The sequence below is a fragment of the Chenopodium quinoa genome, unplaced genomic scaffold (assembly GCF_001683475.1).
Source record: "Chenopodium quinoa cultivar QQ74 unplaced genomic scaffold, ASM168347v1, whole genome shotgun sequence".
Lineage (NCBI taxonomy): Eukaryota > Viridiplantae > Streptophyta > Magnoliopsida > Caryophyllales > Amaranthaceae > Chenopodium > Chenopodium quinoa.
In genome coordinates, this window is record NW_018745003.1 from 4,742,357 (window position 1) to 4,759,757 (window position 17,401).

Below are 17,401 nucleotides of genomic sequence, written 5' to 3' on the forward strand. Positions count from 1 at the left end.
TTGTAAATAATCACTCCTTAAAAGTTAAAATACCTAAATTATTTTTAGGATTTTTTGACTTTTACCACCAAAAAAAAATCGAAAAATTATTTTTTACCACCAAAACTTTTAAAAGTTTTATTTTACCACCAAACAAATTTCTAAAAATTGTTTTTTACCTACCGTCAAGAAAACCGTTAAAACTAACGGTTTAAAAAAAAAAATCTTCGATTTTCATGCGCCAAACATGTTCTTGACAAGTTTAAGGGAGCATTTTGGCCCTATGGGTCCAATTTAATTAAGGTCAGAATTGACAAAAAAAATGATTGGAAATGTCTTGTTTTGCGTGTTTCACGCAAAACTAGACATTTTCGATCATTTTTTGTCAATTATGCCCTCAAATTGGATCTAAAGGACCAAAATGCCCCTCAAATTTACGGCATGTGGTAAAAAATAATTTTTTTTTTTTTATGGTAAAAAACAATTTTTTGATTTTTTTTTTGTTGGTAAAAGTCAAAAAATCCTTAATTTTATCATCTTTTTATTTATTTATTTTAAATAACCATTTCTTAATCCTTATAGTTAAAAAAAATTAAATTTACTACCCAAAAATTCAATTCATGTTGGGACTTCCTATTCCATATAAATTATCATATGTCAAAGATACAAACCTAAACAACATGCATGCTTGTTTAAACCATTTTTTTTTTTCACAAACATAAATTCTCTAAACAAACTAATTAGTTGTTAGTGTAGTGGTGATTGGGACTAAACTTGATAGGGAGGACCGTGTATTCGATCTCCCGCAATAACAATTGAGAGGTGACTAAAACTTAACCACTCAAAACTAATTCCCGAATCCGGATTACCCTAAACCTAATACTGAGTTTCATTAGAAAATCGCTTAGAGAGTATCCTCTATTATACTTACCTTGCTTGATCAAAATCCTCAAAAGTCAAAACCTTTATATTTTTTTTTTTAAGGCAGTCAAAACCTTTATATAAACCTTAATAAGTTTAGCTTTTATTATCACAAACTTCACAAATATAATACTGTACTTAAAAACTCCTTTTAATCAAGTCAGAATGATGGAGATTGTGAACACCCCTCCTGCAGTTGACGCCCTTGATGGACCGTAAATCTTCTACCTCTCCTTTTTCTCCTTTAAATTAATTTCCTTTCAATTTTATATTATTTTATTCATTTATTTTTTTTTATTTTTTCTCACATGATCATATCAAATTTTAATGTGGAAAATGAATTCTCTAAATTTTATCGATTTAATTAATGTTTTTTCAGAGATGCTCTTATGGATGCATGGTCTTCTTTAAAGGTGTCGTACACCCCTCACAGTCCATATAAGGCTATGGCACAGCACTGTGCTTATGGTGTTCATATGAACTTCTTTGCTCGTAAAAAAGACGGTGATTCTTCTCCAGTGCTGTTTTATGACGATCTGTTATCTTCTCCTGCATATGAAGAAGATGAGATTGAGTGTTGTATCCTGAATCCTAGTCCGATTTCTTTTGGTAAGTTTCTAAGGGTATATCCTCGGAACTTATAAACCTTATTATAATTTAGTTTAGTTGTAATCTAAACTTGGCTAACCCTTAGCTTATCAAAATTTTATTTTCTCTGAACTTATCTTATGATTCAATTCTAATCTGAACTTGTTTTCCTTGAAATAAGTGTAAATAAGGTGAACAAAACAAGGCATATTTGTCCGTCCCCTTTCTCTTTGTTATTAGATTGTAACATACATGTCTTAAGGCACTAAAATGGCTTTCTTGTGCATCTATCTTCAGATGAATTTCGCCCCAATGGTGTTGGTGTTGGTTCATCGGTTTATCATCCTCCATACGTAATAAGATGTGGGTATTGCGAGGATATGGATAAGGTGATGGCTAAGTATGAACTTGACAGCGATGATAGTGATGATGGTATTGATATGTTCTGATCTAGGAGTATCATTTACATCTAAGTTTGCTGATCATATGTTAGTGTTGTGAGGATCTAGTACCTATGTAATGAATCATTCACCTCTGTGATGCCCAAAACTTTTGTAGCGTTTGTTTCTGAGTTTGCAAAGAATGACTGACTGCTATGTTACATAACATCTAATGGTGATCTTTTATCCTCGAAAGAAAATGCATCATCTACATCTTCCTAATGGATTAGATACTTTGCAAAGAACTGAACTTAATACCATTCCTATTTATAGGTCTTAATCATACATGTCTCCCGTATTTTTGCATTTTTTGAAAATTTTCAAGAGAGAATCAATTTTTGCAGTAGTTGAAAATGCTTTAACAGGGCATAACACAGGTATAGTTTTTGATAAAATTTTGATGCTATGATTTCTGCTATCAAAATCTAAGCACAATCAATAGACCATAGGTCAAAGTTTTATGACCTATGCAAGAACAGAAGCAGATGAAATCCATTTCGATTCCACCACTAAGACTATTCCTATCTAATACCTTAAAAAACTTATTTATGAAATTTATGATAAACCAATTATTACAAGATGAACACCATTCTGGTTCCACCTTTTTATTTGCAAGCAGGAAGAATGATGTAAGGCATGTGAACGAATACAATCGAGAAAGGTCCTACAACTATCAGCTCTGATGAGTTAACATGTAAAGGAGTTAAGGAAGGTATTTCTCCTGATGAACTCACACCCAACACCTCTCCATTAAGAAGCATTGTTTGACTCTGCAAGTTACCATCTTTTGCAGTCAAATGATACTCGGCTCTTACTCTTTCTGTTTCTTCTTTCTGGTGCCACTTTATCGCTCTATTCTTGTGGATATGTGGATGCTTGTTTAGAAGACTCCATGTTCCATTGAAGCCTACATTCACTTCAACGGTTGTATTTCCATCTAGGTTGAGTAACAGCAGCATTATCCCTTGCTGCAGATGAGAGAAAAAATCATTTATTCATCCATTTGTGAAGCAAATACTGTTGATCTTTCATGAAATTGATTTTAGTAAGAGTTTTAACTTACAGATACTTTTGAACAATGAGCATATGTTCGGATTTTCTTTGTCCCGGAGAAACTTGTTGATAGCACATTTCTTCCCATCAGTCTATGCCACAGAAGGGCACTGCAGAAAGAAAAATAACCAACCATCAAATCAGAGTTTTTACCCTATCTTGGAACTTTGTAATGTTCTGTTTTCAAACACACAAACCTGTAATAGTCTGGATTAGGAACAAAGGTAGTGGTGTTAAGCAAGCCGTAGTTTCCTCCAATCAAAGTTTGTCTACAATATGTTTTCGTATCAAAAGTTGATGACATTCCAAGCTGATCTAAATACCTTTTTTAAACATCAAATCTGTCAGGTTTTTCTGCAAGCATAGGAAAATCTCACAAAGAAAGAACTGGTGTATGCAGTATTTAACGATTACATACCAGAAACTGAACACGAATGCATTAGTAACATGGTTATGACCGCTGTTATAAGCACCTCCTGCTTCCCCGACCCATGAAACTGCAGAAGTCCCAGAACTCCTGAGAATGTTCTGTAGCCTTCTAAATGTATCAGCCTCTCCATCAAGATATGATGGATTGAGGATCTTATCAATAAGGTGTGTATCAACTCCTACAAATTCACCAATATGCAATGAATTCAGTTTCTGTCCTATGATCTTAGGAAACAATTGTTTAAACAGATTGATGATATGTGAAATACCTGGCCCTAGGTTGTATATATGGTGTGTCATAACATCAAGGTTGTTGTGTGTTTTATTAATGAATTCTGTAAACCAGTTTGGATCAAAGAAACCTCCAGGTGCTATGACAAGAGGCTTAGATTTGTTCGCCTTGTAAACTTCTTCCAGCATGTTTTTCAGAGAAATCAAATCAGATGCATACTGAGCTGCTGAAACTCGTGTTCCAACTCCACTTCCACTTAGCTCATTTCCTGCCAGACAGAAGGAAATTAAAACTCAAAGAACATAATACACAAACTCACTAACTTCCATTATTATAACATTTGGAATATATACAAGTTGAAATATGTGGATCACCTAGCTCCCAGCCATGAATATCATAGCCCTTTTCGACTGTATAACGAACAAGAGATTTGGCATTTGAAGGATCCCAAGCACCAGTAGCTGAGCCATCAGACTGAATGGTTCTTCCAGCAAGAGCATTAAGTCCAAAAACAATCAATGCCCTGAAAACGAACGAAGAAAGTTCAATTATGTGTGATAACAAATGCATAACTAACAATCAAAACTGTTAATCACGGTACATTTACAGGTGATGAGATCAAACAGGATTTTTTTTTTTTAATTTACCCTGCTTTTTCGAAGAAGGCATTTAGTTCATCCCATCGCTTCATCGGTAAGCATCCAGGAGTAAAACCAAACATTTCTGTGCTTCTATTGCTAAACTGATTACATGGCAGTTTAGAATCTTTGCTTTCATAAATCACTTTATCTTGCAAAGTACCACCAAGCCTAATCTTCAAAGGCGAAAAGGCTGCATTATTAACATTTTTAAGTAAGGAATTTCATCTATACAACTTTATATGTAAAAACACCTATGTTACACTAATTACTTTGCCTCGAGTACCCATGCTAAACACTCGACCATCCAATACAAATCATATGGACACTTGACACCATTTTGAGCCAAAAACATGCTTATAAAATGCATAAAATAGCCGACGGACACACACTCATGTCCCACCCTATAAGTCAAATTCTGATTAACACAGTAAATGCAATTGTCGAAACTACTCAACAGAAGTTAAGATAGTAGCATATTACACACCTTGTATTGCTTTTAAAAATATTTGATTGCTGAGATCCTGCACATAAAATTCATAAACCAACATAAATTTCAAGAATGTGCATAATAAATGTAAAAACAGATCAAAAATTTAATATTCTAGCCTAAAACTAAGGGTTTTTTTTTTCACTTAAAATCATAATTTACAAGCAACAATTCAAGATAAATACACTAGGAACACCACAATTTCAATTTACAACCAGTTTTGCCTTGAGCATAGTACAACCAAGAGTATTTCTTTGCCCATATACTAATTGATTACATAGTAAAAATCCTGCTGAAAAACAATGTAATACAACTAAAACAGAATTTTCAACAAAATCGCAGCAAAAAAAAAAAAAGCTCAAAGTTCATATTTTGATGTTCAACAAGAGTTGCAAAGAAAATTTACCAGATTAAGGAGAGAAGCATGATCCCAAGCACAAGTACCATAATCACATTTCTCAGGAGGCCACCAATCTAAAGTAGCACAAATAAAATCTTCATCAATTTTACCAATGGCATTTCTTCCATCAATGTAAACTGTACCTTTTTCATTCTTTCTTCCTAAAACTGAGCTTGAACTCACTAAAACTAAGTTTAAGCTCAGAAAATACACCAAAATACACATACCCATTACATAAATCTGAGTACCCATTTCAGATTTTTATTTTCCCACCAAAAATATCCCAGATTTATGTGATTTTCACTTAATAACAAGCATTATTTAAGCAGGTTTTTTTTTTCTTTTTTCTTTTTTTTTGAGTGAAATGGGGAAGAAAGTAAGGAGTGTGGGAAACAGATGGGAGCTGAATTTTAAAGAGGGAGAGAGAAAGAGAGAGAGAGGGGGGGGGGAAGAGGAGGATTAAAGAGGTGGGAATTTGGAGGTATTCAAGTTATGTCTATTATCTGGATTTTTATAAGTTTTTACTTTTAAGTAAAAATAAGTTTTTGATTAACAATCAAGTTTAGTCCTTTTTTGAATCTTAAACATTTTTCAATGGTATATTGTAATAACAACATTTCTGTTTAAAAATTATATAATTTTTAATATTTTAAAATTAAAAAAGTGATAAGTCTAACGAGATTTCATATAACTATGTCTTGATCTATATTTTTTCAAAAGGATGTAAGATCTATAGTAATTAGTAACTTGAATTATTACAGATATCGCATGTCTATTGGTATATTGGTTATTAATTTATTATGGCATGGTATCCCTTTATTAATATTGTGTGTGTGAATTCATTGATGTGTATCTTTTTTATTCGGTTTATATATATTTTGTTGATTATGCGAGACTCTGATACTTATTTATAAGGCAATAATAATCGCATCATGTCATTAATAGCTTTCTAACATGTTCTATTATCAACAATATTATCTATTTCATTAGTTTCATTTTAATTGATACATGTCTTTAGGTGCAATGCATGATTTTTTCAAATTAATATCTTCAATTTTTATCAAGAAACGTATTTAAATGATCTCCAAAGTCAAAACATGTCATTTAAAAAGAAATTAAACAATAGGCAAGAAAAATTAGTCAATCTCTCTAAAGTCAATTCAACAACAACAACAATAACAGTACAAGAAGAAAAATTTAAAGAAAAATTATAGCTTTATACTCATATGGATGGGATTGGCTATATGAACCAATAATCTAGCTAATCCATTGCTCTTGCAATAATGCCCACTTTTTCTCGTCATTTTTAACTCTTTCCATCAAAATTATTTTGGGTCTCCCTCAGTGCCTTTTATTTTCATTCTCTCAATCATCCACCTTCTATATTGATGCATACACAAGTTGAAGTCTCACGCTTTCAAGCCAATGTACTCATTTTCATTACCAAATTTAACTTATGATGGTGAAATTCAATCGTCACATACTAATTTAACAAAAGTTTAAACTTTTATGCAATAAAATTCAAGTAAAGAAAGCGATCCGTGATTACTCAAATTTTGTTCCTATTGTAACATTGAACTTTTTACCTATTTTAACCGACTTCTTTTTTAAAAAAAAAAATTGCATGATCATTTACTTACAAAATGTTACAATAAATAAAAATTTATATTTATGTGCTACTTTGTTAGATTCAACTCACTATAAACTTCTAAACATAATAGAATTGAGAATTAAGAAAGTAATTCGTAGGAAGTAATTTTTAAGTTTATGCTAGACTGCTGTGTTACTCCATGTCAGAAAGCAAGTTAGTTGGAAGTGGGCCTTTTGCATCTCTGGTTCCTTAAGAAAGTAGTAAATCAACTGTTTCCTTTATGCAACTCTGTTAATTAACAAAGGACCACAACTCTTCTTAGGCACATTTTTGTTGTTTTACACTAGTACTAGTTTTGGCGGGAAGATCATAGTGGGACACAAATTTAATTTTAACGCCTTGCTTGATAGTCGATTTTAAATAGTAGTAATGAAAATAAATTTACATGTAATTTAATAGCTGGTGAATGTGGTGAAAAATAATAGGAGTAGTTATAACTATTTAAATTCGCAAGTAAAGAAGGGTTTATAGCATGCAGTATAATCTATTGTAAACCATAAAAATTTAAACCTGCAATATACAAATAAAGAAGGTAAAAATATACGGAAATAATTATTTTATTAATAATTTGTGGGTTACAACTCTCGTAAATCTCTTGATTCCTCTCTCCAAAGGGCTAGGATTTTGATATGTGTTTATAGTACGAGGCCTTGTCGGCTTATTCCATACTATTATATGCCTACAATATTTGGTAGTAGGGAAGAGATGGGGTTTTGTGACTTGTTCCATCTGAGCCTAATTAAACCCTAGATTCGATCCTTTTTATATAGAGAGTCATATAGTAGTTAACAAGATAATAATCAAATATTCTACGAGATCTTGAAGATAAATATTTTATATTTATTGATATTATCTCCTATTTTACATATATTTAACACCTAAAAATTAACAAAATTTCGGTGTCAACTAGGGGTGAGCATAACAGGGTACCCTGTTAAAATTTCTGGAACCGGAACCTATTGCAACAGGTTTCTCAAATAGGGAACCGGAACCGGAACCTGTTGAACAGGTTCCTGAAAATTGGGAACCGAAACCTGAACTTACTGGTTCCGGTTCCGATTCAAGGTACCCTGTCTTGTAATTTATTTAATATTTTTTTTGCAGATTTTTGTATAAAAAAACTAGATGGTTACTAAAATATAATGTTTATAACTCGCAAATAAAACAAACTAATAGTAATTGTTGAAAAAATTTAATACATATATTTATAATTATAATTTTTGATATTTATTAATTAAAAAAATAGTATAGATATGGTGTAAAATTTGAACTTAAGTGATACTTTTATCAGGTTACAGGGTACCCTACAAGTTCCGGCTCCAAAAAATTGAGAACCTGAACCGAAACCTGTTACAACAGGTTCCCCATTTTGCCCGGAACCGAAACCTCTTGTACAGATTTCGGTTCCGGAACTTACGGTTCCTAATAGGTTCAGGTTCTGAATCAGGGTACCCTGATTTTTTGCTCACTACTATTTTATTAATCAAATAAGGTCCTGTTTTTTTGAGTTGTTCTGCTCTACTCTACTAAAATATGCTCTGCTCTGTAGTATTAGGAGGCTCTGCTCTGCTGAAATCTGCTCTGCCCAGAAGCTCAAAAGAACAAGGCCTTAATTGGTGCGAGTAAGAGAAAATAAAATATCAAACGTATTTATATTTTCAATAATAAAGGAGGTGGCTGTTGGGGATTTTCTAGTAAACAAGGGTCACAAAGAAATGGAAATGAAATTATTGGAAAAATCTTTGAGGCGTGAACGGGATCACTTTCCCAAAAGTATAATTTCAACCCTATACTACAACCGGGTATCACGGAAATACTCAGGAGATACAACGAAGAACAATTACACTAACTTGTAGGATTATTGTAATTCAATGTATAAAAGTGTTTGTAATTTTGTGAAAATGAACAGCTGATTATAACTTCCTATGCCAAAGTAATAAGATAGAAATTATATTTCATCTCTCAGCTTTTTTCATCCATCATATGAGGAGTTTCTCATATATATAAGATAGTAGCTTAGTATGTCACTGCATTTTTCAAACGTAACAAACGTAACAATGCATTAAGTCATGCATTAAACAATGCTTTAAGTTATGCATTGAACAATGTATTAAGAATTTAAGACATACATAAAACAACGAATCAAACATCAAATAATAAGAGATGCATTAAACAATGCATTAATACACTAAGTTATAAAGCATTAAGTATGTAACTGCCCAACTAAAGAGAAATTAAAACTGAAACTGTAAGTAGTACGGTTGCAATAATAGTGACGAATCAACCACTTTTTTCCTTTCTCTTGATTAGTTGTATACTACTACCTTAATCATATATTGTCTATGTAATCCCCCGTAATTTTGTGAAATTTAAAATTATATTTTAACATATTTATGTGAATATTTAATTATGATTATTTATTTACATAATTTATCTTACTATGATTTAAGCAAATAAATTTAATGTGTATAAATTTAATAAAATTATTTCATTAAATTATTTCACTACCCATATATTAATCATGAATTATTATGCAAGTCCAACCCATTAATTACTAAGCCTATTCTTTTTTCTAAAACCCACTCACACAATCCTAGTTTTATTAGAACTAGGAAACCCAAGACCCTTATTTCCCCTCTTACTTCTCACGATAAAAAAAAAAAAAAAAAAAAAAAAAAAAAAAAAAAAAAAAAAAACCCAAACTCCCTTGCTTCCCCTATTTCACGACAGCAGAAGGGGAAAAAAAAATGGTGTTGCCTTCTGCCGCACGCTGCTGCTGCCGGACCACCAGACCACTGCCGCAGCACCGCCCAGAACCACCGCCATCTCCTGACCACCATCGCCCAACCATCAACCACCAGCCGCCGGTTTTCCTCCTTCCTCCCTTTCTCCTTCTTCCTTATTATTATTTTTATTATTAAAGATTGTTGTTTTAATTTATATTGTTAGTTTTAATTGTTTTAATCATGTTTAAATTCTTTAAAAACATGAGAAATTACCAAGTTTATAATTATGATATGTGGTTTAAAATTTCAGATTTATATAATTTGTGAAATTAGGGCTTAAACTTTGATTTTTCATGATTTTAGGGCTTAAAACGTGTTAGTCAAGTTACTTGAGTATATAGTGTTTTTATTGTGTTAAAATTATATTTTTGATGATTAAATCTAATTTTCAGATTATTAAAAATATAGATTTGAGAATTTAAACCATTCTAAATCATGTTTCTTAGAGTTTCCTATACACTACATGACCGTTATGATAGAATTATTATGTTATTAAAGTATCAAGTTTAAGGTTTAAATTAATTTTTCATATTTTTGTAATCTGAATTTTATTGTTATGGTATAAAAAATTATAGGTTTTGAAGTTTCTACACATATATTTAAGCTATTATTCAATTATTACAAGTATGGGTTGTTAAATTGCAAAGGATGCGTATAAACTAAATTTTCATATTTAGTTAGTAGCTTAAATATGTTGTAATTTCATATATAAAGATGTATATTAAGGTTTTTAAGAAGGAAACATAAAGAACTATATATAAGCTTTTGATTTTAATTAAAGAGAAGGTTTTAAAGTGTTGTTTAATTGGATTTTGAAGGTTTTAAAGTAAGTTAGTATTGCTGTAAATTATATTGCCTGGGTATTGATTGAATTATTATTGTTTGGTTTAGGAGAGGACTTTGTAGAAGGCGATTTCTAGTTCTTAAAGTAGCCAACCAACTCGTTTACTCAAGGTACGTACAAGGATACGAAAACCTTGACTTTAGAAGCATGTTTAAGGACTTGGAAAAATTTAGAATCATGTTAGGGAAACTTGTAGATTGGTTGAAATTGTTTGGTAGTGAGTTTGATTGATGATTAATGTGATGATTGATTTGATTCGCATATGGGAAATGCGTATTGATTTTTCTTGTAAGTATTATTTATGCAATAAGTTGCAACATGAGTTAAGAGGCTAAGGTACATAAATATGTGGAATGAATTATCTTGTTACTCGTTCATGTTTATGAATTGGAATGAGTAAAGGGAGAATTAAAGTCTTATGAGACGAGGTTGATGATTTGAGGTGCCTTATGCATTTAAGGTGCTTTTACACCGAGGTAGTTAAAGGATTTAATAATAAATATTGTTTGTCACTAATAAATCAAGAATTGAATTGGAAATGTGAATTGCGTGAATGTTAAATGTTTGATTGGTTGGATTGCTTTGCATTGAGTCATCACCAAGCCCAAACTTGTAAATCACGTAAAGTACAAGATGGATGAGCAATAAAACTCTAGATTTGTGCACATCTAGAGTATTGACAATCAGGGGTTGGGGTTCACGGGGTATTAGGCGTGTACTTTCTAGAGGTCGTCTGTTCTGCGAATCTCTTGTTTACAAATGATTTTTTTTTTAAACTATAAGGAGTTAGATGAGATCTCATACTAGCTATGGCCACGAAGTCGCGCCCGTCTGCCATTGGATGTTTATTGATGTTTCCGAAAGGAAGCATGGGGTTTTTCTTTTATTGATGTTCCGAAATGGAGCATGGGGAGACAACCTTGTCTATTGCTTAGCCAATTAATGAATGAAATGAAATGAATTAATTACTATTAATTGGTGAAGCCTTAGTATTGTTAACAGTTGAGTCGTGTGTATAAGTCAATAATTAAATTCTGTGTGATGAATGATTATTAGTAGCATGCTAGGAATTCTTTATTATATTTCGTAGCTTGTATGTACTAAGCATTGCTGATTGCGTGCTTTTGTGTGTCTTTTTCCTGGTCATGGCCTTTGCCTTTCAATGACCCTGTTATGATCCAAATTTTACACTCGTAATATTGGGGAGCAGATTAATCACAGGTGTTTACATAGTCTAGACTTGCATCAAGGTGGTGGGATTTTGAGTGGAGTGTTGGATATTTCCACAGTATATTTCATTTCATAAGTTTGGATTTATTTAAACTCTGGTTGGATTTATTTGCTACTTTTGTTGGGTTTTGAATAAGGGGCTTAATGGTTCCAACTTGTAAGACTTAACTTGGTTTTGCTCAATGGTTTTGAAACTTATATATAACTGAGTTTGTTTTTCCGCTACTAAATTCTGAACTAGCCTTAACGTTTAAACACGTGGCGGTAGCACGTCAGTAATTCTCTTGCAACTTATTAAAAGTATTTACAGGTTTTTTTTTAAGAGAGAATTATTGGGGTGTTACTGTCTAAGTCATGACACCTTAACCAAATGACTTAAACTTAACATAACATGAATAATAATCAACTAAATACTCTAAATTCTCCAACAATCCTCCCCCGTTTAGAGTATTTAAAACGATTGATTGCATAAACACATCATCATCACAAAAACAATCTTATGCATATATGAAAGTGTACAAAGATTTGAACTCCCACTTAGTGCAGCATACAATCCAAGAATCCGTATCCATTCAATATCGTAAAACGTTTGAACCAAAAGCAATACATATTGGATACTTGAAGATATTACACACACAAGATTAAATACTTAAATACATATTAACTTGACACTTAAGCCATGTGTCCATATCTATTTATAAGTACATCGAAGCTACGCCCATGATCACTTCTTGAAGCAGCTAAACCTCATACTTATATAGGTAGATTTCGAAAACATGCTCCCGTGACAAAGCACAATATCAGGAATTCTATTAAGTTAAACAACCTCTTATACATCACTGAAAATCCGGAACTTTACCTTGGATGAATAAAACAAGTTCCCAATTAGTAAATGAAAAAGTTCATCTTATTGAACTTAAGACCCAACGTCTTATTGGGTGTTAAGTTAAGACTCCCTTATTTGTAATTATTTAGGGCTCCAATCCTAAACCGATTGCCATCCTATTGTTAACATCTCTTGCCGATGCCTTTGTGAAACAATCGGCGAGATTAAGATTTGTTTGAACATAATCAACAGTAATCACACTATCCTTGATAAGTCCTTGGATGTAACTATGCCTTACTCCAATGTGTCTTGACTTACCATTATAAACTTGGCTATAAGCCCTTGTCAAGGTAGCAGTATTATCACAATGTATCACTAATGGTGAAATTGGTTTTGGCAACAATGGATCTCAAACATGAGATCCTTTAACCATTCGGCTTCTTTACCAACCGAATGCAAAGCAATGAACTCCGATGTCATTGTGGAGTCCGCAATGCAAGTTTTCTTGTTAGAAGCCCATGAAATAGCACCTCCCCCATATAGGAAAACCCATCCACTTGTGGAGGAATGATCTTTATTAGAGATCCAACTTGCATCCAAATAACCTTCTACAACCAAAGGATATCCACTATAAGATAAACCAAACTCCTTAGTTTTCTTCAAGTACTTCAACAAGCGTCGAACCGCTTGCCAATGTAGCATACAAGGATTACTAGTGTGCCTACTTAGTTGACCAACTGCATAAGCAATATCCGGCCTAGTACTTGTCATGGCATACATCAAACAACCTATTACTTTAGCATATTCAAATTGTAAAACTGCATTACCTTCATCAGGTATTAACTTTACGCTAGGATCCATAGGTGTTGAAAAAAGAGAGGCCGAATCATCACTGACAATGAATTTCTTGAGCACTTACTCAATGTAATGAGATTGTGACAAGATCAACTTTCCTTTTTCCCTCTTTATTCTTATGCCCAAGATGACATCCGCTTCTCCCATATCTTTCATGGAAAACTGAGAACCAAGGAAGGATTTTGTCATTTCAACTTGTGACAAATCCGTTCCAAAGATCAACATGTCATCTACTTATAGACAAATTATGACACCTTGACCGTTGTCATTAAACTTGCTATAAATACACTTGTCTGAATTGTTCAACTTGAAACCATTAGACAACACAACCTCATCAAACTTTTGATGCCATAGCTTAGGTGCTTGTTTCATCCGACACAAAGATTTAATCAGCTTGCAAACTTTTCCTTCTTGACCTTCCTCAACAAACCCTTTCGGTTGTCGCATGTAAACTTCTTCCTCTAGATCACCATTCAAGAACGCGGTCTTGACACCCATTTGATGGATCACAAGCTTGTGGATAGCCGCGAGTGCTATCAACAACCTTATAGTTGAGATTCTAGCAACAGGTGAATATGTATCAAAATAATCGATACCAGGTTTTTGTGTAAAAACTTGTGCCACTAACCGGGCTTTGAACTTTTCAACCGTTCCATCAATCCTCAATTTCCTTTTGAAGATCCACTTGCACCCTATTTGTTTACATTTTGGTGGTAAGTTAGCTAACACCCAAGTATTATTTTCCATGATAGATTTCATCTCATCATTAATAGCTTCCTTTCAAAATAAAGCATCACGAGACCTCATAGCCTCATCATAGGTCATAAGATCATCTTCCAAATTAAAAATGTATGGAAATTGTGTCGAAACAGAATTCCTTGATCCTTCAACTAAGTACACATGAAAGTCCGAGCCAAAAGACTTTTCTTTCCTTGTCCTCTTACTTCTCCTAGGTTGAGATGATGATGTTGATGCTTCCCCTAAATGAGTTTGGTCATCAATTTTTTGATCAAATTCAATTTGATCAAAACTTTGAGCATTGGTATTTGAAGTTATATCCTTTGGTCTAGGAATTGATGAATATCTATTTTCATCAAATAATGCATCTCTAGACTCAATGGTGGTATGAACCGACCAATAGTCATTTTGTTCAATTACATAGAACCTATAGGATTTGCTATGTTCCGCATATCCTATAAAGATGCATTCCACTCCTATTTCACCTAACTCTTTATGTTTAGGTTTCGGCACTTTTACAATTGCCCTACAACCCCAAACTTTGAGCTGACTCAAGTTTGGTTTCTTTTTATACCATATCTCATATGGGGTTACCTCATTCCTTTTCATTGGAACTTGGTTTAAAATGTAACAAGCGGTTAATACCACTTCCCCCCAAAATCCATCACTCAAACCTGAATAGGACAACATGGAATTAACCATTTCTTCAAGAATCCTATTCTTCCTTTCCGCTACACCATTTTGTTGTGGTGTATATGCCGCAGTAGTTTCATGTACTATACCTATTGATTGGAAATAACTCGGATTAAAATGTTCACCACCTTTATCGGTTCTTAATCTTTCGATTTTACTGTTTGTTTGCAATTCTACTTCATTCTTGTAGATTTTAAATTTGTCAAGGGCCTCATCCTTAGAATGCAATAAATAAATATAGCAAAATCTTGAAAAATCATTAATGAAAGTTGCTAAATACTTTTTGTTGCCTAAGGAAGGTGTGCTATGAAAATCACATAGATCACTACACACTAAATCAAGCAATGCATTATTCTTTTCTACAACTTTAGGAAATGGTTTCCTTGTGATTTTTTTTAACATGCATGTCCTGCACTTCTCTATCCTTGGATCAAAAGACAAATTAAATCATGCCTTGACATAACATACAACTTTTTATAATTAACATGTCCAAGTCTTACATGCCATAGAGAAGAGCAATCATTAACAACATATACATTGTCTTTCAAAGCATTAGAAATACTAAGCTTAAACCTTCCATCACATAAGTAACCAAGTCCTACAAATAAACCACATTTAGAAAATATAAATGTATCCGACTCAAACACCATTTAAAATCCTAAACGATTCAAGATAGCACCAGAAACTAAATTTCTCCTAAGCTTGGGAGCATACAACACATCCCTTAAAATACGAGATTTGCCCGAGCTAAAAATTAACTCTACTTGCCCCTTGCCCAGCACTTTTGCGGTGGAGTCGTTCCCCATGTAAAGAATCCCTCCATTGGTCGCCTCAACGAAGGATGTAGACAACGAACGATCCTTGTAAACATACCTCGATGCACCCGAATCGATGTACCAAGAAGTTTCACCCTGCACACATAGGATTTCAGAAAATCACATACAAATAATTCATTAAAGAATTAAATGAAATTTGTGCACAAGAATTACCTTGCTTGTCTTGGGATTGGCTAGAACCGCCTTTCCCACCTTGAGCTTTCTTGTTGCTCATCTTTTTCTTCCAAATGGTACAATCTTTCTTAAAATGTCCGGGTTTTCCACAAACCCAACAAGCTCGTGATGTTTGACCACCACTTCCCACTTTAGGCTTTTTACCTTTATTCTTGTTTGAGTCATTTCCTCTCTTCTTCTCATTAGGCTTAGCATCCTCCACCACATTTACCGTAGTAGAACTAGGATTAACATCCTTTTGTCCCTCTTGCACCCGGATTTCTTCCTCAATTCGAATATGAGAGGTCAAGCCCTCGAGATTATTGTCATCTTTCTTATGCTTTAAAGCATTTCGAAAATCTTTCCATGAGGATGGTAGCTTATCAATTATTGAAGAAACAATAAAGGTCTCATCTAGATTAATATTGTGTTGTCTAAAACTCCCTAAAATTCTTTGGATTTCATGAAATTGTTCCATAACCGGCCTACTATCAATCATTTTGAAATTATTGAACTTACTAACAAGAAATTTTTCTTGCTAGATGCATCCTCGACCATGTACTTACACTATAGTTCATCCCAAAGCAATTTAGCGGACTCATGAAATTGATAAACATCAAACAATTCATTAAACATACCGTTTAAGATGTGACCACAACATATGTAGTTGTCATTGTCCCACTTGATCCTCTTTCTAGTAGCCTCCAATGTCTCATTTTCCTCCACCGATGGCTTCGAGGAGGTGAGAACATAAGCCACACCGAGTGATGTCAACAGAAAATGCATTTTCTTTTGCCACCTTCTAAAATCCACACCCTCGATGTAACACCCCAATAATTCTCTCTTAAAAACTTGTAAATACCTTTATCAATTTGCAAGAGAATTACTAACGTGCTACCGCCACGTGTTCAAACGTTAAGGCTAGTTCAGAATTTAGCAGCAGAAAAACTAACTTAGTTATAAATAAGTTTCAAAACCAGAAATCAAAACCAAATTTAGTCTTACAAGTTGGAACCATTAAGGCCCTTATTCAAAACCCAATAAAAGTAGTAAATTAATCAAACCAAAGATAAAATAAATCCAAACTTATGAAACGAAATATACTGTGGAAACATCCAACACTCCACTCAAAATCCCGCCACCTTGATGCAAGTTCGGATTATGTAAAAACCTGTGATTAATCTGCTCCCCAATATTACAAGTGTAAAAATTGGATCATTACAGGGTCATTGAAAAGGCGAAGGCCATGACCAAGAAAAAGACACACAAAGGCAAGCAATCAACAACGCTGAGTACATACAAGCTACGAAATATAACAAAGAATTCCTAGCATACTACTAATAAGCAATCAACACACACAATTTAATTACTTACTCAGGCACATGTCTCAACTGTTTATATTACTAAGACTCACTAATTAATAATAAATAATTCATTTCATTCATTGATTGGATTAAGCAATAGACCAGGTTGTCCCCCTATGCTCCATTTCAGAACATTAACAAAAGAAAACCCTATGCCTCCTTTGGGAAACATTAATAAACATCCAATGGCAGACGGGCGCGACTCCGTGGCCATAGCTAGTATGAGATCTCATCTAACTCCTTATAATTTAAAGA

General features: G+C 33.2%; 2 protein-coding genes across 2 annotated transcripts; one reads left to right on the plus strand and one right to left on the minus strand.

The window, feature by feature from the left end:
- Positions 1–747: 747 nt before the first annotated feature.
- LOC110708042 lies at positions 748–2,101 on the plus strand. The gene is made up of 3 exons (XM_021886137.1): positions 748–1,115; positions 1,280–1,509; positions 1,786–2,101. The coding sequence occupies exons 1-3, from the start codon at positions 1,066–1,068 to the stop codon at positions 1,935–1,937; spliced, it is 432 nt and encodes a 143-aa protein (XP_021741829.1). The 5' UTR covers positions 748–1,065; the 3' UTR covers positions 1,938–2,101.
- A 243-nt stretch (positions 2,102–2,344) lies between these two features.
- On the minus strand, positions 2,345–5,811 carry LOC110708041 (heparanase-like protein 3). The gene is made up of 9 exons (XM_021886136.1): positions 5,177–5,811; positions 4,768–4,804; positions 4,290–4,473; positions 4,017–4,165; positions 3,680–3,910; positions 3,400–3,589; positions 3,179–3,304; positions 2,992–3,091; positions 2,345–2,896 (listed from the first exon to the last, which is right to left on the minus strand). Exons 1-9 carry the CDS (start codon positions 5,420–5,422, stop codon positions 2,534–2,536), a joined length of 1,626 nt encoding a protein of 541 aa, XP_021741828.1. The 5' UTR covers positions 5,423–5,811; the 3' UTR covers positions 2,345–2,533.
- Positions 5,812–17,401: the final 11,590 nt, after the last annotated feature.